Source organism: Schistocerca nitens, chromosome 10, assembly GCF_023898315.1.
Source record: "Schistocerca nitens isolate TAMUIC-IGC-003100 chromosome 10, iqSchNite1.1, whole genome shotgun sequence".
In the NCBI taxonomy this organism is placed as follows: Eukaryota; Metazoa; Arthropoda; class Insecta; order Orthoptera; family Acrididae; genus Schistocerca; species Schistocerca nitens.
Window position 1 is genome coordinate 125561565 of NC_064623.1, and position 21008 is coordinate 125582572.

General features: G+C 46.1%; 1 protein-coding gene across 2 annotated transcripts in view; it reads left to right on the forward strand.

Moving 5' to 3' along the window:
* LOC126210353 (X-ray repair cross-complementing protein 5) overlaps positions 1 to 21008 on the forward strand; it is a 167742-nt gene that overhangs the window by 19393 nt on the left and 127341 nt on the right. For both annotated transcript variants that reach the window (XM_049939567.1, XM_049939568.1), the window contains exons 2-3: positions 6278 to 6394; positions 7648 to 7868. In XM_049939567.1, coding sequence (XP_049795524.1) covers positions 6278 to 6394; positions 7648 to 7868 — 338 coding nt within the window. The remainder of the gene's footprint in view (positions 1 to 6277; positions 6395 to 7647; positions 7869 to 21008) is intronic.

Sequence of the window (21008 nt, forward strand, 5' to 3'; positions counted from 1 at the left end):
AAAGGTAGCTGACCTTCATTTACTAGTTCTTTTAACAGTTTCACCCCCCTCTTCCATCGTGTGCACCAACCTCCGACGGTTCTCTGTGAGCAAGATCCATTCCCCAATTTTCGGCCTGACAGTAGCAGACAATGTCATCGTGTACCCTATTGCTATCTCCAACACCTTGGGTCGCCATTTTGCAGAAATTTTGAGCTCCTCCCACTATCATCCTGCCTACCTCTATTGGAAATGAGCAGAGAAGACTCGGGCAATACCCTTCTCTTCTCAGAATTGTGAGTGTTACTGTGCTGCCTTTACTATGAGGAAGCTAGATCACGCTCTCACTTCATCTCAATCCTCCGTCCCGGACCAGACACTGTTAACTTTCAAATGTTGCAGCACCTTTCTCTTGTGGGCAAGCACTTTTTGCTCAATACGTACAACCGGACCTGGGCAGAGGGCACGTTTTCCAGCCACTGTCGTGAAGCCACTGTCATACCCATACCTAAGCCCGGTAAGGACAAACACCTTCCTTCTGGCTATCACCCACTTTGTTTACCCATGTCACGAATGGTTTTCTGTGGAAATCCCAGACTGGCCGTGTTTTTCAATTTGGAGAAAGCCTACGACATTTGTCGGAGGACTAGTATCGTTTGTACTCTCTACACGTGGGACCAACTGCCCCATCTCCTTGAGGAATTTTTAAAAGACGAGTTTTCGAAGTACGTATGGGGTCTGCCTTCTCGCACACCTTTATCCAGGAAAATGGTGTGCCTCAGGGTTCTGTCCCGAGTGTCGTCGTCTTTGCTGTCGCCATTAACCCTACAGTGGCCTGTCTCCGGCTCTCTTTTTGTTGACAATTTTGCCATCTACTGCTGCTCTTCATGAACCTGTCTCATTGAGTGGTGTCTTCAGCAATGTCTCGATCGTCTTTACTCACGGAGCATCGACAGTGGCTTTCGTTTTTCTACTGACAAAAACATTTGTATGAATTTCTGGCAGCACAGCTGGTTTCTCCCACCATTTTTACATCTTGGGCCTGTTGCTCTTCCATTCATTGAAACCACAAAATTCCTGAGGCTCCTGCTTTATACAAAACTATCTCGGTCCTCCCACTTCGTGCTCCCTGCAGCTTTTCCGACGGGTGTGAACCCTTCACCATCTTGGCTTCGTGCGGCAGCCCATCTTCACCTTGGCCTTCATTCACTTTCTAAAGACACTGCACCAGGCTCGCTCTATTGCCTTCAGTTTCACGACCTATGCATGAAATTTCGCAGTAGTATCTTTATGTACACTGATGGCTCTTGGACTGACCGTGGTGTCGGGTGTGCCTTCAACATCAACCAACATTTTTTGGCACCGACTTCCGGCGCATTGCTCAGTATTTACAGCAGAGCTCTTCACCCTGTATTAGATTATGGAGTACATCTGGCGACACACTCTTTTCGACTGTGTCACTGCTCAGACTCTCTCGGCGCCCTTCAAAGCCTCTGTGCACTGTCCGTCCCTTAGTTCACCAGCTCCAGGAAAGCTTCCACTTGCTCACTTTTTATGGAGCCACTGTGATGTTTATGTGGGTTCCAGGTCATATTGGTCCAAGAGGTTGCTTGACGCTGCTGCCAAAGCTGCATTCCTCGTACTTCAGCCCAATAATTCTTGCATTCCCTCTGATGATCTCTTGTTGCTTTCTGTCAGGAGGTGGTGTCACTTTGGCATCGCCACTGGTCCTCCATTCATAGGAATAAGCTCTGGGTTATTAAGCCTCTCCCAGCGGCTTGGACAACCTCCTCTCAGTCCTCCTGCGGCGAGGAGGTAATTTTAACTAGGTTGCATATTGGGCACTGCCATTTTAGCCATCGCCATTTGTTAAGTGGTGCTCCCCCACTACTTTGTGCACATTGCATCCAACTTTTAACTGTCTGCTGTTTCCTGAGGGGATGCCCTTTTTTTTGACCGTTTACGTTCCCGTTTGGGTTTGCTATCTGAGTTATTGGTCGTTTTAGTGAACAATGCGTGGGCTGTCCACCGTGTTTTACTTTTTATCAGTCGTAGCAATATGATGAAGGCCATTTAATTTTTAGTTCTGGGCCTCCATTTCCCTATTGCGTACTTCATAGACCTTTCTCTCCGTCCCTGTTTGTAGCTGTCCTCTCTGTCATTAAACGTTGACATGTAATCATTTTTAACTCCTCTCTTCGTCTTTGTGTTTCACAGTTTTGGCATGGACACATATTACCTTAGTTGTTTTTGCACTCTAAAACAAAATGGGGGAGAAATACAAAGCCCTTACATTCTTTTGTCAACTTATGTCTTTACCTCCCCTTGAGACCTCAAAATTTGTCAGGGAAAAATTCTAAAATGTGTCTGTGGAATCAGAGAAATATCAGGGAATTTCACTTGGAGAAACTTGTGGCAACCCTGATTTTAGGTTTTTATATATGGAAATTATTTTTGCTTCTAGTATTGCAGTTCTGAATTTCCGAGTTCATCTTAAACTAACTCTTGTTATTAATCACAAATACCATTAGGGAATATAACTTCTATAGGCATGTAAGTGTGAGAATCCATGGGTCCCTGAAGAAGCTTTTTCAAGATGTAGAATAAATACTTTTTTCTGCTTAGCTGAAGTACCTCAGAAGATTATGCCATATGAGTAAACTGAGTGAAAGTGTGTTAGCAATCCTTTGTCCAGTTTGATACAGTAAGAGATTTCTAAGCACAAAACGGGCGGAACTGAGCTTCTCGGTTAACTGACTCACATGCTGGTCTCACACGTGAGTGGTATCTGCATACCCAGGAACTTAGAACACGGGAGCCTAATTGCCCATTTATCCCTACTTTTGATATTCGTATCTGTAAGTCACTTTTATTTCTTTAGAACTGCACAATACAAGTTTTTAGGCATTAAGCTGGTACCTGTGGATCAGTACAAGCCTGTTCTGTTATTCTCCTGGATGTTTGTGGTATGGATGAGTTTAGATCTTGCATCAATAAGTTTGTGACACTGCAAAACATTAGAGTTTTTCCAAAGTCCTCCAGTGCCCCAAGTAAATCACTTTTTGTGGACTTGGCAGCAAACAGTGTGCCACACCGTATTTAATGTTCTCCCTTTTTGAGTTTAATCTTATTCCTACCCTGTTTCCTTCAGACATTTTTAAAAGACCGAGTTTTCGAGGTGCATGAAGGGTCTGCCTTGTCGGACACCTTTATCCAGGAAAATGGTGTGTCTCAGGGTTCCATCCTGAGTGTCGTCTTCTTTGCTGTCGCCATTAACCCTATAATGGCCTTTCTCCCACTGGGTATCTCTGGCTCCCTTTTTGTTGATGATTTTGCCTTCTATTGCAGTTCTCTATGGACCTGTCTCACTGAGTGGCATCTTCAGCAATGTCTTGATTGTCTTTACTTCTGGAGCATCGACAATGGATTTCGCTTTTCCACTGACAAAACTGTCTGTATGAATCCCACGAACGCTGACTGCAAATCTGTATGTCATTCTGGTTATTTGACCTGTTGTGCTGCCATTCACAAACAGCATTCCAGGAGGTGTTTTCCTTCAGGATAACACTTGCTCACATACTGCTGTTGTAAGCCAACATGCTATAATGTGTCGACATGTTGGCTCAGCTTGCTCGAAAACCAGCTCTACCTCTAATCGAGCACATATTGGACATCATCTGATGACAGCTTCAACCCATCCATAAACATCATTAACTGTCCTTATATTGACCAACCAAATGCAACAGGCATGGAACTCCATCCCACGGACTGACACATGACACCTGTACAACAGCGTACCAGCATTTACATTTGCAGTGGCTTATCTCACACTCACATTGATCTGTGATCTTGCAACGTTAATCACTTTACATACGTTGCCTCAACAAATATATTCCTGGAATTTCATTACTCTACATTAATTATTTTTTGGTGTTGCAAATTTTTCCGTCAGTGTACCTGGCCTTTCTTTAACCATCCCTGGTGCGAGGCAGAATTCTCTTCCCAGTAGCTAGAAAATGTTGTTGTTACAATTTTGAAATCAGATAAATTGCCTCTTCGAATGGACAGCTATTGTCCAGATTGATTACCCAATGCCCTGCAAGTTACTTGAACATATAGTTAGTCGAAGGTTGTATTGTGTCCTTGAATCCCCGGATCTTTTGGCTTCGATCCAGGGTGCTTTTCGCCAAGGCCACTCTACTGTAGATAATTTAGTCCACCTGAAGTCTGCTATCTGAACAGCTTTTGCTCAGCATCAATTCCTTGTTTGCAGTTTTCATTGATCTGCATATATATCTTATGATACCACGTGGTGCCATAACATCCTTGCCACCTTAAAGCAGTGGGGCCTCCATGGCCCGCTCCTGATTTTTATCCAGAACTTTCTTCCATGTCGCACTTTTTGGGTACAGGTTGGTGCCTCCCGAAGCATCCCCACCTGCAGGAGAAGGGGCTTGCACAAGGTTTTGTTTTGAGTGTCACTCTCCTTTTTGTGGCTATCAATGATCTGGCGGCAGCTGCAGGACGTATGGTGTCCCCATCTTTGCTCGCTTATGGTTTTAGCATTTATTTTTGTTTGTCCGCGGCGGATATTGCTGGAGGCAGAATGCAGGGAGCAATACACCAAGCACAATCCTGGGCCATCACTCATAGCATCCATTTTTTGGCTGCCATGACCTACGTTATACATTTCTGTCATTGTGTTTTTTGGGACCGGTCTTTGATGCCCAGTTGACATGGCTTCCCCATCTTTGTCAACTAAAGCAGACATGTTGGTCGCACCTGAATGCTCTTCTATACCTCAGTGACACCGACCGCGGTGTGGTCCATTCTACTTTGATATGGCTGTATGCAGCATTGGTGCAGTCCCACCTAGATTACAGAAATCTCTCATATGACTTTTTATCAGCTTCGACATTACGTATGGATTCGATACACTATTGTGGGGTAAGACTGGTAACAGGTGCCTTTGGACTAGGCAGAAGTTCCACTATTGTGGGTTCTGCACCACCAAAAATTGATGGCAGCTGCTCGCCCATAGTACCCTAACTGTCATCTCCTCTTTCCAGATACGAGATCTACCTCCCATAACGACAACACAGGTCTGGGGTTACGATCACCAAGTTCGAGTCTCGGTCCGGCACACAGTTTTAATCTGCCAGGAAGTTTCATATCAGTGCACACTATGCTGCAGACTGAAAATCTCGTTCTAGAAAACTCTTTACCTGTAATTCTCTTTACATATTGGCTATTTTCTTCACATATGGGGGACATGATCTCATCTTAAAAGTGAAAGCAAGCCTGTAGAAGAAAAAGGGGGGGGGGGGGGCAGTTCTCAATTCTTGAGCAGTGACCCTCTTGTTTTTTTTTTACCTTTGCAATTTGGGTGAGTTTGTGTTCAATCCTTGCACCCAATTTACTCTTTCATCTACCTACTTTTTTTCTCGTCGAGCAGAACGATATTTATGCCCTTTGTTTAATACCTGCTGGTATTTATGAATTTTTTAGCATTTGACTCCGGAAAAGACCATTTTTCTTTGTAGTGAGGTCTCGCCAACAGCAAATTTTCTGGATGGAAAGTCGCTCAATCTGCTCATATACTTTAAAATTTAAAAGTAAATCTAGCAGTGCTAGAATGTATACAAAATACTGATATACCCATTTTCAAGTTGTTGTTTGAAGATTCACGACTTTTAAAACTTATGTAGATTACCTTTTTGATGATAGAACCTTACATAAGAACATTGAGAAGGTCACATGATGAACAACTGAATGACTAAAGCAGTTTTATCAACCCTCATTCATTGACACGTGTAATAAATTCATCGAGGCAGTGAAGTTCAGAGCTGTTGTAAAAATTTCAGAAATTAAAAGTATATATTACCTAATGAATGTATTATTTTGGGGTGAAAGAACACAATAATTATTATTTTTGGAATGTAATAATTCACTATTGCTTCATTTTAATTCTAATAAGTTTCACACTGTAATGAAACATTGTCTAAATGCATCTCTCTCTCTCTCTCTCTCTCTCTCTCTCTCTCTCTCTCTCTCTCTCTCTCATTTGTTATAACTTACCGCTGTTATTTTGTATTTGTATTTCAGTCATTACATTAAAATTGGCTATATTGATTCTGCAATTTATACTGTTGTGTTATTGCTAAGAATTGATTTAAAGAATAAAAGTATATATTTATTTGTAAGATATTGTAAATGTATACCACTGGAACTCTTTCAAAATATTTGATTGCGTAATACTGCCAATAAATACAATGACTTTCTTTCTTCTTTTTCATAGGATGCAGTTATAATTGTAATAGATGTTGGACACTTTGACTCCAAAAATGTTATACAGAAACGCAGTGATTTTTTACAAAAGGCAAAACTATGTGTTCGAAGAATTGTGGAGAGGAGGGTACGTGATGTATTTTAAGTAGGTTATAAAGAGTAACTATAACAACAAAAACAATAAATTATTGATAAAATTATTTAACTGAATAGATAAAAAAATCTACTCACCAATTTAGCAGAACACACACATAAAAGACTGTTGTAATTGCAAGCTTTTGGAGCCAGTGGCTGCTTCTTCAGGCAGAAGCGTTGAAGGGGAAGGAAGAAGAGTAAAGGAAAAGGCCTGGGGAGGTCTAGGAAAAAGGGGTAGACTTTGCGAAAGTCACCCAGAACCGCGGGTCAGGGGAGACTTACCATACAGGATGAGAAGGAAAGACTGATTGTTGGGGACTGCATCGGACAAGATTTGAAAACCTGAGAGCTTAAAGGTGGAAGACAGGGTAATAAGCAAGACAGAGATTACTACTACAACCGTGCATGAGTTAATAAGAGTTAGAAGCTAAGTGCATTGTACGTAACAGCCGTGGGAGGGGACGGTGAAAAATAGACGGGAAAGACAATGAAAGATGTAGAAAGCTAAAATGGAGTGAAGCAAAGAGTAATTACAGTGAAGAAAAGCTGAGGCAGAAGAAATTAATGTAAATTAAGGTGAGGTGAGTGGCGAGAATCAATTACATGTTGTAGTGCTAGTTCCCACTGCGGAGTTCTGAGAAACTGGTGACTGGAGGAAGAATCCAGATGGTGCGTCTGGTGAAACAGGCACCGAGGTCACGAATGTCATGCTGTAGAGTATGCTCTGCAACAGGATATTGCAGTTGCCAGTATATATCCTATGCCTATGCCCATTCATCCTAACTGATAATTTGGTGGTAGTCATGCCAGTGTAGAAGGCTGAACAATGTTTACATAATGGCTGGTATATGACGTGCCATTTCTATTTTTCACCTCCCCCTCCCACATCTGTTACGAACAATGCACTTAGCTTGTCACTCTTATTAACTTGTGCACAATGTTTTAGTAGTAATCTCTGTCTTGCATATTACCCGTCTTCCACCTTTAAGCTCTCAGGTTTTCAAATCTCATCCGAAGCAGTCCCCAACAATCAGTCTTTCCCTCTCGTACCGTACAGTAAGTCTCCCGTGACCCGCAGTTCTGGGTGACTTTCCCGAAAGTCTAAGAAAAGACCTCTCCAGTCCTTTTCCTTCACCCTTCTTCCTTCCCCTTCAACCCTTGAGCCTGAAAGAGGAGTTTGATGTTTTTATTGGTATACACTTTGTTATAAACAAAACATATTTTTACCAGTTAATGTGTTTCCAGATATTTACCAGTGGAAAAGATGAAATTGGGTTGATTGTACTTGGTTCTGACAAGACACAGAATCCACTTGACTATCCAAATGTGAGTGTGGAATTTCCTCTTGCACTGCCTACATGGCAGATGATATCCTTTGTGGAGAAATCTTTACATGAAAGTGAAATAAAAACAGACTGGATAGATGGTGTTGTTGTTGGCATGCAAGTCTTGAAAGATGAACTAGAGTAAGTATCTAAAGCTGTCTGTTTCGTTACATTCTTGGAACATGTTACAGAATGTGTGTTACACAAATCACAGTGACATAGTTGTGACTTTATAAACTTGAATCAATATGTTTTTGTAATGAAAAAGAAACAGAAGGTACAATACCTGCAGAATTAGGAAAATTTTTTGTGTGATTTTACTATATGAATGTTTTTTACAGTTTTCTGTTCAGCTCAATAATTAAGGAGGTATTGATACAAGGCTTTGGCAAAAGTTCATCTGTCACCTACAATTCCAGCCCTGTCACTGGCATTCCCTACCCCACAATATGACTGGGCCACCATGAAAGCAGCCACAACTTCTCTTCATAGCACTCGGAAGTCGTGATCTGCGACTGTTTTTACAAATGGCAAGAAAACACTCGCACACACACACATATCCATCCACACATATACAGACACAAGCAGACATATTCCCACGTGGAATGTTTCTCTCTCTCTCTCTCTCTCTCTCTCTCTCTCTCACTATATATATATATATATATATATATATATATATATATATATATATATATATATATAAAGAAAGATGATGAGACTTACCAAACAAAAGCGCTGGCAGGTCGATAGACACACAAACAAACACAAATATACACACAAAATTCAAGCTTTCGCAACAAACTGTTGCCTCATCAGGAAAGAGGGAAGGAGAGGGAAAGACGAAAGGATGTGGGTTTTAAGGGAGAGGGTAAGGAGTCATTCCAATCCCGGGAGCGGAAAGACTTACCTTAGGGGGAAAAAAGGACAGGTATACAATCGCACACACACACATATCCATCCTCTCTTCTCGTTATCCGCCAGGCCTCAATCTCCGCTAATTTCAAGTTGCCGCCACTCATACCTCACCTGTCTTTCAACAACTTCTTTGCCTCTACTCTTCCACCTCGACTGACGTCTCTGCCCAAACTCTTTGTCTTTAAATATGTCTGCTTGTGTCTGTATGTGTGGATGGATATGTGTGTGTGTGCGATTGTATACCTGTCCTTTTTTCCCCCTAAGGTAAGTCTTTCCGCTCCCGAGATTGGAATGACTCCTTATCCTCTTCCTTAAAACCCACATCCTTTCGTCTTTCCCTCTCCTTCCCTCTTTCCTGATGAGGCAACAGTTTGTTGCGAAAGCTTGAATTTTGTGTGTATATTTGTGTTTGTTTGTGTGTCTATCGACCTGCCAGCGCTTTTGTTTGGTAAGTCTCATCATCTTTCTTTTTAGATATATTTTTTCCACGTGGAATGTTTCCCTCTGTTATATATATATATATATATATATATATATATATATATATATATATATATATATATGTCTGCTTGTGTCTGTATGTGTGGATGGATATGTGTGTGTGTGCGAGTGTATACCTGTCCTTTTTTCCCCCTAAGGTAAGTCTTTCCGCTCCCGGGATTGGAATGACTCCTTACCCTCTCCCTTAAAACCCACATCCTTTCGTCTTTCCCTCTCCTTCCCTCTTTCCTGATGAGGCAACAGTTTGTTGCGAAAGCTTGAATTTTGTGTGTATATTTGTGTTTGTTTGTGTGTCTATCGACCTGCCAGCGCTTTTGTTTGGTAAGTCTCATCATCTTTCTTTTTAGATATATTTTTTCCACGTGGAATGTTTCCCTCTGTTATATATATATATATATATATATATATATATATATATATATATATGTCTGCTTGTGTCTGTATGTGTGGATGGATATGTGTGTGTGTGCGAGTGTATACCTGTCCTTTTTTCCCCCTAAGGTAAGTCTTTCCGCTCCCGGGATTGGAATGACTCCTTACCCTCTCCCTTAAAACCCACATCCTTTCGTCTTTCCCTCTCCTTCCCTCTTTCCTGATGAGGCAACAATTTGTTGCGAAAGCTTGAATTTTGTGTGTATATTTGTGTTTGTTTGTGTGTCTATCGACCTGCCAGCGCTTTTGTTTGGTAAGTCTCATCATCTTTCTTTGATTCCCGGATTCTTCCAACATGGTCCACCAATGTCTTAATACCCCTCTTCCTCCATGTATTGTTTCCAGCATTTGGAGATGAAACATTAGGCACCAAAATATACCTTATAACTACAATCTAATGAACATATAATTAAAATAACCAAAGATGTAATGTTGCACTCTCAGGTGGGACTGATATTGAATGCAAAGCCAAAGTGGAAATTAAACATTCATCTCACTTTTTGGTATTGAAATTATTCACAGTGCCATAGGGAGAACTGAGTTTCTGTGTTTTATAGAGCCAATCAGTGACTAAAGTCAATAAGGAAACTGCACACTTCAAAAAAAGTTTTGCATCACCCCACTTCCCAGAACCCTTGAAGATAGACTGACTGTGGATATTGTATTGCAGACACAGTACCTTTGACTGTTCAGAGATTTCACTAAACCCATCCAAAGATGCAAACAACCATGCATGAACAGCGCCTATTAGACAGAGGGGGTCCGACAGCCGATCAGTTCCAGCCATTCCACCAAGAACGTGGTACACGGCTCGATTGTCTGGAGTTCAACCGTGCCTACATGGTCAATACCGCAGTTCGATTGCATCCGGATTGTTACCTTGTGCCAGGAAGGGCTCTCAACAAGGGAAGTGTCCAGGCACCTCGGAGTGAACCAAAGCGATGTTGTTCAGACATGGAGGAGATACAGAGAGACAGGAACTGTCGATGACATGCCTCGCTCAGGCTGTCCGAAGGCTGCTATTGCAGTGGATGACCGGTGCTCACCACAGATGAGTGTCATATATGCCTTCAACTATACAATTGTTGGAAGTGTGTTTGGAGGTAACCCCGTCAGGCTGAACACCTTGGACGGACAGTCCAGCAAGTGCATCAAGGTGGAGGTTCCCTGCTGTTTTGGGGTGGCATTATGTGGGGCCGACATACGCCATTGGTGGCCACGGAAGGTGCCGTAATGACTGTACGATAGGCGAATGCCATCCTCTGACTGATAGTGCAACCATATCGGCAGCATATTGGTGAGGCATTCATCTTCATGGACGGCATTTCACGCCCCCATCATGCACATCTTGTCAATGACTTCTTCTCCAGACATGAACCCTATCAAACTTGCCTGGGATAGATTGAAAAGGACTGTTTACGGACGACATGACCCGCCGACCATTCTGAGGGATCTACGCGAATCTCCGTTGAGGAGTGGGACAGTCTGGACCGACAGTACCTTGATGAACTTGTGGACGGTATGCCATGACAAATACAGGCCTGCTTCAGTGCGAGAGGACGTGCTACAGGGTATTGGAGGGTGTGTATGGCAATGTGGACCACCACCTCTGATAGTCTTGCTGTATGGTGGTACAACGTGCAATGTGTGGTTTTCATGAGGAATAGAAAGGGCAGAAATGATGTTTATGTTGATCCCTATTCCAATTTTCTGCTCAGGTTCCGGAACTCTCGGAACCAAGGTGATGCAAAACTTTTTTGATGTGTGTATTTATTATAAAAGTTGAACCCAATTACCCCGATTTTAGAGGTTGTTCGTGAAGTTTTTTTTTAGTATTTTGCTATGAGGGACGCACTGCCTCCAGTGGCTTATTACAGGGTATATCCATTGCATTTGATTTGTAACCCCCATATATCTCCATATCTGCGTTGCACTGAAGATACCTGCAGAACAGTGCAAACATTGATGGTATGCTCTTTGTATCTTGTTTTGAAACAAACCTGTTCCATTCACTCTAGGTGCTTGCTGTTGACAACAATAGCCCCAGTTTACACTTCATCCTCAAGTTAGCTTTGAGTCTTACTTCGTTTTGCCTCAGGTTTGTTTTTCTGGTAGTGTTGTAGATGATACACAACAATGTTGCATCTTCAGTCCAAAGTCTGGTTTGAGGCACCCCCATGCTACTTTACTTTGTGTAAGGCTCTTCATCTCTGTTTAACTACTGCAACATATATCCTATTAAAGCATCATACCGTATTCATCTCTTGGTCTCTTTCTACAGTTTTTACCCACCACACTTCCCTCCAGTACTACATTGAATTCATTGATGCCTCAAAATGTGTCCAGTCAACCAATCCTTTCTTTAGGTCAAGTTGTTTGACAAAAAATTTCTTTCTTCCCCAGCTCTATTCTGTACCTTCTCATTAGTTATGTGATACAACAATATGGATAGCTTTACTAGTGAATAGTTGATCATTATGCACTCAGTGTATGGCATTACTGAATGAAATGGAAGAACGACACCATAGTGCTATTATAGCTGATCTTGCTGCAACACCAACCACCTCACAGTACTTTTGCATCTTGCTGTTGTTGTATGACTCTGTGTACAGCCCTGTAATTGTATGTAGTCACACTGTGGACCCCAAGAATTTAATAATTAATATTGCAGTTCTGTCATGCAGAGACTGTACATTCAGCACTCGTTTGTTCCAGCCAGATACACATACCTCAACACGACGTCTCTCCTAAGAGTTGTCATGTGCATTTTTCCAGTATTTCAGCAGATATTTGCAATTTTGTTTTTGCAAAGTTTAGATGCCCAGAGAAATACTGCTCACACATGTTTCATGTGATACCCAGTTTCAACCGAAAGTATCTGTTTTTCTTCCCTAATACAAACAAAATGATTCATAAAGCAGAATTTTCCTGACCATTTGGTAGAGCAGCTCGAAGTTAGTCTAGTTCGATATTGAGTATAGCGATATGTATTAACGTGGACAGAAAAATATGAAGAGTAACCAGTACTCCAGCAGCGACCGAGTAGCACTGCTGTGTGGCAATAGCAGACAACGCAGGACAGGGCAGCACGTGAGTTGCTGCTAGTGCTGGTTGTTCTTTGGAAAACAAACCGATGCTTTCCATTGACACTGGGAGTTGCATGAAAGATGTTATGAGCATTGTATCAGCCAACTCCAGTTTCAAGTTATGAAACAAAATTGCAGTTATCTGCCAAAGCACCAAAGAAAATGTGCCTGATGACTCTTGATGTATCTCCACACAGTGCCTTTTTCTTCATGCTTAGTTGCAGATGTATGGTGAAAAAAATGCATTTTGTGAAAGAAACGCAAGCATGCATGCACGGGCGGTCTTGTGTTGACATGTTGCCTCGTTGTATGAGCAGTTTACTGTAGATCCTCTTCTTTGCTTGGGAGTTTGTGCTGCGTTTATTGCAATGAAAAGGTGACAGAAAAAGAAAACGTGGAGACTTCTATGGATAATGAAGTATCTAAATAACAGAGGCACAAGAAAGACAAAGTGACGACAACTTCTTGGCTGCAAATTTCAGAAGATTACATTGAGATTTTAGATTTTGTGATTGGGAAACTGCAGCAGTGAGGCCAGCAATAACATTATGTTTGCTGGCAACTGGCAACAAATATATCAGTTTGAACTATTTATTTCCCATTTCAAAATGAAGTGTTTCAATTACTATTCCTTAAACAAGAAATAGTTAAGGGGGGAGTTTCTTGATTGATAAGTAAAGTTATTTAACTTTCAGCGTGTCATTTGTATTTTATCTTGTAAAAAAAGGTGTTTGCACAATTTTAATCGTGAAAGATAGTATATAGATTACCATACTCAGATTTGACAAATTCAGGAATGTCAGACTCTGGAATGCACTAGAACAGAGGTTGTCTTCTCCAATTTTGTATTTTTTTTCATCATTGATGTCCTACATTTCAATTTCTAATGCTTTGTTGAGGAGCTACACATGCTTCATCATTTCTTTTGTTCAGATGTCAGAATCTTCAGTTTTGTGCTATTAAGTCACCATAGCACGAATGTTCGTCTACTGTTTTCAGATACACTTTTCATAAATTTGTGGTCTTATTCTTCTCTGTTTTCCTACTTTGAGACTTATGGTAGTGCATTATTTCCAGCAATATGGTTGTAGAATTTTTATCAAATAATGGAAAATCTAGGATAGAATGGAACAACACCTTCAACCTATTACCCGGAACCTACCCTCCTATATAAAAGATACCAACCTTTTCCTCCCCCGACTCTCCACAGTTCCTGACCCTTTACCACACGGTGCCTTGCTTATCACTGTTGATGCCACCTCCCTTTACATCAAAATCCCTAATGCCCATGGCCTTACCACTATTGAACACTACCTTCCCAAGGCCCCACAGATTCCAAAGCAACCTCCTTCCTAAACACCATTACCAACTATATCCTCAACCACAATTACTTCTCCTTTGAAGGTATTACTTACAAACAAATTTGAGGTACGACTATAGGCACCCACATGACACCGTCCAGTGCCAACTTATTCATGGGCCACCTAGTAGAGGAATCCTTCCCAAACACCCAGAACCCTAACCCCTCGCCTGGTTCAGATCCCTTGATGACATCTTTTTGATTTGGATTGAGGATGAGGATACCTTATCCACATTCCTCCAGAACCGTAACAACTTCTCCCCAATTTGCTTCACCTGGTCCTACTCAACCCAACCCAGAGATGGCTACATCAATACCTCCATCCATATCAAACCTACTAACCACCAGCAATACCTCCACTTTGACAGCTGCTACCCATTCCATGCCAAGAAGTCCCTTCCATACACCTTAGATGCCCGTGCTTGTCGCATCTGCAGTGCCAAGTGGTCCCTCTCGAAATATACTGAAGGCCTCTCTGAAGCCTTCACAATCCATAATTATCCAATTATCCTCCCAAACTTGTGCAAAAACAAATCTCCCATGCCTTATATTCCCAGTCTCCTACCACCTCCCATTGTCTCACCGTCTGGCCACAGAGGAGTATTCACCTCATAACTCAGTACCACCCAGGACTGGAGCAACTGAATTACATTCTCTGCCAGGGTTTCCACTACCTCTCATTGTGTCCTGGAGTGAGAAATGTCGTGGCCACTATCCTTTCCGCCCCTCTCAAAGTGGTATTCCGTCGTCCACCATACCTGCACAATATACTCATCCATCCCTACACAACCCCTGCTCCCCTCCGGTTACCTCATTGTTCATCCCCCTGTAATAGACCTAAATGCAAGACCTGTCCTACACATCCTCCCACCACCACCTATTCCAGTCTACAATATATACAAACATCACCTATCCCATCAAAGGCAGGGCTACCTGTGAAACCAGTCATGTGGTCTACAAGCTAAGCTGCAACCACTGTGCTGCATTCTATGCAGGCATGACAACCAACAAGCTGTCTGTCCGCATAAATGGCCACCGACAAACTGTGGCCAAGAAACAAGTGGACCACCCTCTTGCTGAAAATGCTGCCAAACATGACATCCTTCATTTCAATGATTGCTTCACAGCCTGTACCATGTTGATCCTTCCCACCAACACCAGCTTTTCTGAATTGTGCAAGTGCGAATTTTCCCTGCAATATACCCTACGTTCCCTTAACCCTCATGACCTCAACCTTCGTTAGTCATTGTCCTCGCCCATCCAGCGCCTGCTCCGTTCCCATTCCAGCACTACACAGCCCTCATTCCTCCATCACACCTAGTCTTTTTACCTCTCTCATTTTCCGCTATCCCCCCCACCTCCCCACCTCTTCGCTGTGCTCCATCTAACCTCCCGACTGCACATAGCTGCCCTACCCTCTTTCCACCTCGTCCCTGCGTGCTCCCCAACAGCACGTCACTGTCCACCACACCAACCCTACGATCCCTACCCCTCCCCACCCCAGCCTCACCCCCTGCGGGTTCGGGGGTTAGAATAGGCCCGCGGTATTCCTGCCTGTCGTAAGAGGCGACTAAAAGGAGTCTCAAATGTTTCGGCCTTATGTGATGGTCCCCACTCGGGTTTGACCTCCATCTTTCTAAATTATTCCGAAGAGCGAGCCAATTGGGGAAGGGCGCCTTACATGGTGCACTGTATCCGACGTGCATTGAGACCTTTAGCCGGCTTTTTCGTCGTTGCAATGGTGTCCCGTTTGTTTTCCATCTCTTGGGCGAGGATACGTCCCTGGGTACGATTACCACGCTGCACTCTGCAGTGTTGCTTTTAACTGCGACGACCACCTTGGACAGTTTTGCACCTAAGATCCAACATGGTAGCCAGTCCGTTGTGGTGGGGCCGCCATGTACCCTGTTGGTTGTAGCCCCCTGACAACACAGGGATCGCTCTACTGATGCCTGTGCCGTTAACTCCCCACGTGTGCCAAGGAGTAGGTGCCTATCCTCCTGGGGTATCGGGACTCCCGGCAACGGCCATCCTGCCAGGTGGCCTTTGCTGTGGCTGGGTGGCGCCCATGGGGAGGGCCCTTGGTCGGAGTAGGTGGCATCAGGGCGGATGACCCGCAATGAAGTGTGGTACATCATCTCTCGCTGGTGGCCAGCCGCCAGCAGTCTCTAAGCGTTCTCGGGCTCACTTTAACGCTCAGAAGTACGATCCGAAAATGTTCCCCTCCCTGGCCTCACCGTGGGAGGAACGTAAATCTCAGGATGGCAGTAGCAGTTATTCGCCCCGATTCTTAGTTTGTACGAGAGCTGATGGGGAATCTTTTCTCTCCACAAAGCCTCAGTTCTTCGTCGAGCATTTAGAGGACAAGTTTGGGGAGGTGGAGGGCTTGTCCAAAATGCGCTCTGGATCGGTCCTGATACAAATGGCATCCTCTGCCCAGTCCCGACGGTTACTTGCTTTTGACAAGTTGGGGGATGTTGCTGTTACGATCACACCGCATAAGAGTTTAAATATGGTCCAGGGAGTTATATACCATAAGGACCTTCTTTTGCAGTCTGATGACGAGCTGCGCGCCAACTTAGAGCGCAGAGTTGTCCATTTCGTCCGGCGCGTTCATCGGGGTCCGAAGGAAAATCAGATAGCTACCGGTGCCTTCATCTTGGCCTTCGAGGGTGATACGTTACCGGAAAAGGTCAAGATGATGGTCTACCGGTGTGACGTCAGGCCCTATATTCCTCCCCCGATGCGGTGCTTCAAGTGCTGGAAGTTCGGCCATATATCTTCCCGCTGCACTTCCAGCCTCACATGTCGAGATTGCGGACGCCCATCTCATCCCGATACTCCATGTGCCCCGCCTCCCATCTGTGTCAACTGCAGGGAGCACCATTCACCTTGCTCGCCAGACTGCAGAATCTTCCAGAAAGAATGCAAAATCATGGAATATAAGACCTTGGACCGACTGACTTATACTGAGACCAAAAGGAAATACGACCTATTACATCCCGTGAGAATGACATCTTCCTACGCCGCTGCTACAACACCTGTGCTCACCCCATCAGTTTCGCGACTTCCGGCCGGATCGATGAGTGGTACAACTCCTCCTGCCCCCTTGCCAGTGGGGGGCTCTACCCACCGGGTTGCTCCTGCGCCACCTACCTCAGGAGCAACACCATCCCCCCCATCAGGGACGTCCGTCCCTGCTTCTAAGCCGGAGAAGTGTCCAACTTCTTCGGCTTCTCACGCTCGCAAGGGGTCCCTTGGGTCCCTCCCTTCCCAGGTTTCCGCCAGTGGGAAGGCTGACGACCGACAGTGGCGTAAGTGCCCACAATCAGCTGGTCGAAGGGCTTCACGATCCTCCTCCGTCCCGGAGACTGAATCGGTGAAGCCCTCCCAGCCAGTTAACCCAAGGAGCAGCGTGAGAAATCCAAGAAGAAGAGCTCTAAGCCCAAGGAACTCGCGGTGGCAGTCACCCCACCGAAACCTTCCTGCTCTGCGTCTGAGGACGAGGTGGAGATTCTGGCGTCCGCTGAGGACCTCGATCTCGCGGGTCCCTCAGACGCCGTGGATAGCACTAGCACAGGTGCTCAATCGGAGGCAGCAGGTGACCCAGCGGCGTAATCTGCCAATCCCCGTCTCGTCATGCCTTTCACAGACATGGAAAATACCATCCTCCAGTGGAACTGCAGTGGTTTCTTCCACCATCTAGCTGAGCTCCGCCAACTTATCAGCCTTCACCCTTTCTTCTGCATTGCACTTCAGGAAACTTGGTTTCCAGCAATGCGAACCCCCGCCCTCCGTGGCTATCGGGGTTATTATAAGAACCGGTCAGCTTATGAAAGGGTGTCTGGTGGCGTCTGCATATATGTCCTTAACTCTCTTCACAGCGAGCTTGTACCTCTACAAACAGCTTTAGAGGCTGTCGCTGTTCGGGTGTGGATGCCACAGGCTGTTACCGTCTGCAGTCTTTACCTTCCACCGGATGGTGCTGTCACGCAGCATGAGCTGGCTGCGCTGCTGGCACAATTGCCGCCACCTTTCTTGTTACTGGGTGATTTCAATGCCCACAACCCTCTATGGGGTGGGACTGTCTCCGATGACCGCGGTCGTGCCGTGGAGCATTTGTTGTCTCAGCTCGACCTTAGCCTCTTGAACACCGGTGCTCCCACGCATTTCAGTGTGACCCACGGCTCGTTCTCGGCCATCGATCTCTCTCTTTGCAGCCCCGGACTTGTCCCATCCCTCCACTGGAGAGTGCATCCTGACCTGTGTGGTAGTGACCATTTTCCCATCTATTTGTCGCTGCCCCAGTGTCATTCTTCTGGGCGCCTGCCCCGCTGGGCTCTCCACAGGGCTGACTGGCCGGCTTTTACTTCCGCTGCAACCATCGAGTCTCCCCCACAGGGTGACATTGATGAGGTGGTCCGTGTCTTAACCACGTCAATCATTTCGGCGGCAGAGGCTGCTATCCCCCGCTCTTCTGGACTCCCTCGGAGGAAGGCTGTACCCTGCTGGTCGCCGGAGATTGCTGAGGCTATTCGCGACCGTAGGCGGGCCCTCCAGCATCATAGGCGGCACCCATCTCTAGAGACCCTCATCGCTTTTAAGAGGCTCCGTGCCTTGGCCCGTCGTCTTATTGCACGGCGTAAGCAGGAGTGCTGGGAGAGGTATGTCTCATCCTTGGACTCCAGTGTCTCCCCCTCGCTCGTGTGGTCCCGGATCCGGCGGATTTATGGATACCAGACCCCTATGGGTGTCCCTGGGATCTCCTTGGACGCGCTGTCTGCACGGACGCTGCTGCCATTGCTGAACGCCTTGCTGCGCACTTTGCTAAGAGCTCTGCAACTGCAACTTATCCCCCCGCCTTTCGCTCTCTAAAGGAGCGAGCCGAGCAGACACCGTTATCATTCCACACACGTCGTTCTGAAAAATACAATGCTCCTTTCAGCGAGAGGGAATTCCTCGCTGCCCTCGCCGAATGCCCTGATACGGCACCAGGACCAGACTGCATCCACGCACAGATGCTGAAGCATCTCTCCCGGGACTGCCAGAGACACATCCTCACCATCTTTAACCGCATTTGGAGCGAGGGCGTGTTCCCGTCGCAATGGCGAGAGTGTGTTATTGTCCCCATCTTGAAGCCCGGTGCGGACCCACTGGCGGTGGACAGCTATCGTCCCATTACCCTCACCAACGTTTTGTGCAAATTGCTCGATCGTATGGTGGGGCGGCGTTTGTGTTGGGTCCTCGAGTCGCGCGGTCTCCTCGCTCCATCCCAGGGTGGCTTCCGTCGGGGCCGGTCTGCAGCGGACAATTTGGTGCGGCTGGAATCTGCTATCCGTACGGTCTTTGCCCGACGTCAGCATCTCGTTGCTGTCTTTTTTGATCTGCGGAAGGCGTATGACACCACATGGAGGCATCACATCCTTGCTACGTTGCATGAGTGGGGTCTTCGTGGTTGGCTCCCGGCTTTTCTTCAAACCTTTTTATTACACCGCTCTTTCCGGGTGCAAGTCGGTGCCACCTCTGGTTCCTCTTATACACAGGAAAATGGGGTCCCACAGGGCTTGGTGTTGAGCGTCTCCTTATTTCTAGTGGCCATTAATGGTCTGGCTGCAGCCGTGGGGTCGTCGGTGTCTCCTTCTTTGTATGCTGACGACTTCTGCATCTCCTTTAGCTCCACGACTACGGGAGTCGCCGAACGCAGGCTGCAAGTAGCCATTCGCAAGGCAGCATCACGGGCTCTGTCTCATGGTTTTCAGTTCTCTGCAGCCAATACTCAAGTTATGCACTTCTGCAGGCGTCGGACGGTCCACCCTCATCCTGAACTTTACCTCGACGGCCACCTGCTTGAAGTGGTGGACACTTGCCGCTTCTTAGGACTCGTCTTTGATGCCCGGCTCACATGGGTTCCTCATATTACTCAGCTGAAGCAAAAGTGCTGGCGGCACCTCAACGCCCTCCGCTGCCTCAGCCACACGTCTTGGGGTGCGGATCGCTGCACGCTGTTGCGATTGTACAGAGCCCTTGTGCAGTCCAGGCTTGATTATGGGAGCCTGGCCTATGGGTCTGCCTCACCCTCAGTGTTGAAGTTGTTAGATCCCATACACCACTGTGGGGTTCGGCTTGCAACTGGCACTTTTCGTACGAGCTCCGTGGATAGTCTACTGGTGGAGGCCGGGGTTCCCCCGCTGCGGATTCGCCGCCATCGACTGCTCACCGACTATGCTGTCCACGTGCATTGCTCGCCGGGCCATCCCAATCGTCGCCTGCTTTTCCCTGCCATGGTCCTCCATCTGCCCGAACAGCGACCTAGGTCTGGGCTTTCCATAGCTGTCCGCGTCCAGTCCCTGCTGTCGGAACTGGGGTCATTCCCTCTTCTGCCTCCCTTCCGGGTCCGTGCACCTACGCCTCCCTGGTGTTTGCCCCGGCCGTCCGTCCGTCTGGACTTGGCACAGGGACCCAAGGACTCGGTTCCGCCTGTGGCCTTCCGTCGCCGTTTTCTTGCGCTCCTCGCCTCATTTTCGGGCTGTGAGACTGTCTACACTGATGGTTCCCTGGTTGATGGTTGCACTGCCTACGCTTTTGCTCATGCTGCCCATATTGAGCAGTGCTCCTTGCCGGCTGGCTGCAATATTTTTACTGCAGAGCTGGTGGCCATATTGCGCGCTCTTGAGCATATGCGTTTCTGCTCAGGTACATCCATCGTCATCTGCAGTGACTCCCTGAGCAGCCTCTGGGCCATCGACCACTGCTATACCTCTTCTCCTCTGGTGTCCTCTATTCAGGAGTCTGTTTCCGCCATTACCCGTTCTGGACGTTCGGTGGTTTTTGTTTGGACGCCAGGTCACGTTGGCATCCCGGGGAACGAACGTGTTGACAGGCTGGCCAAAGGGGCGATCAACGCCCCAGCTCTGGAGATCGGCCTCACGGCTCGCGAGCAGCAGCTGGTGTTGCGCCGTAAGGTGCTTGGGATGTGGACTGCTGAGT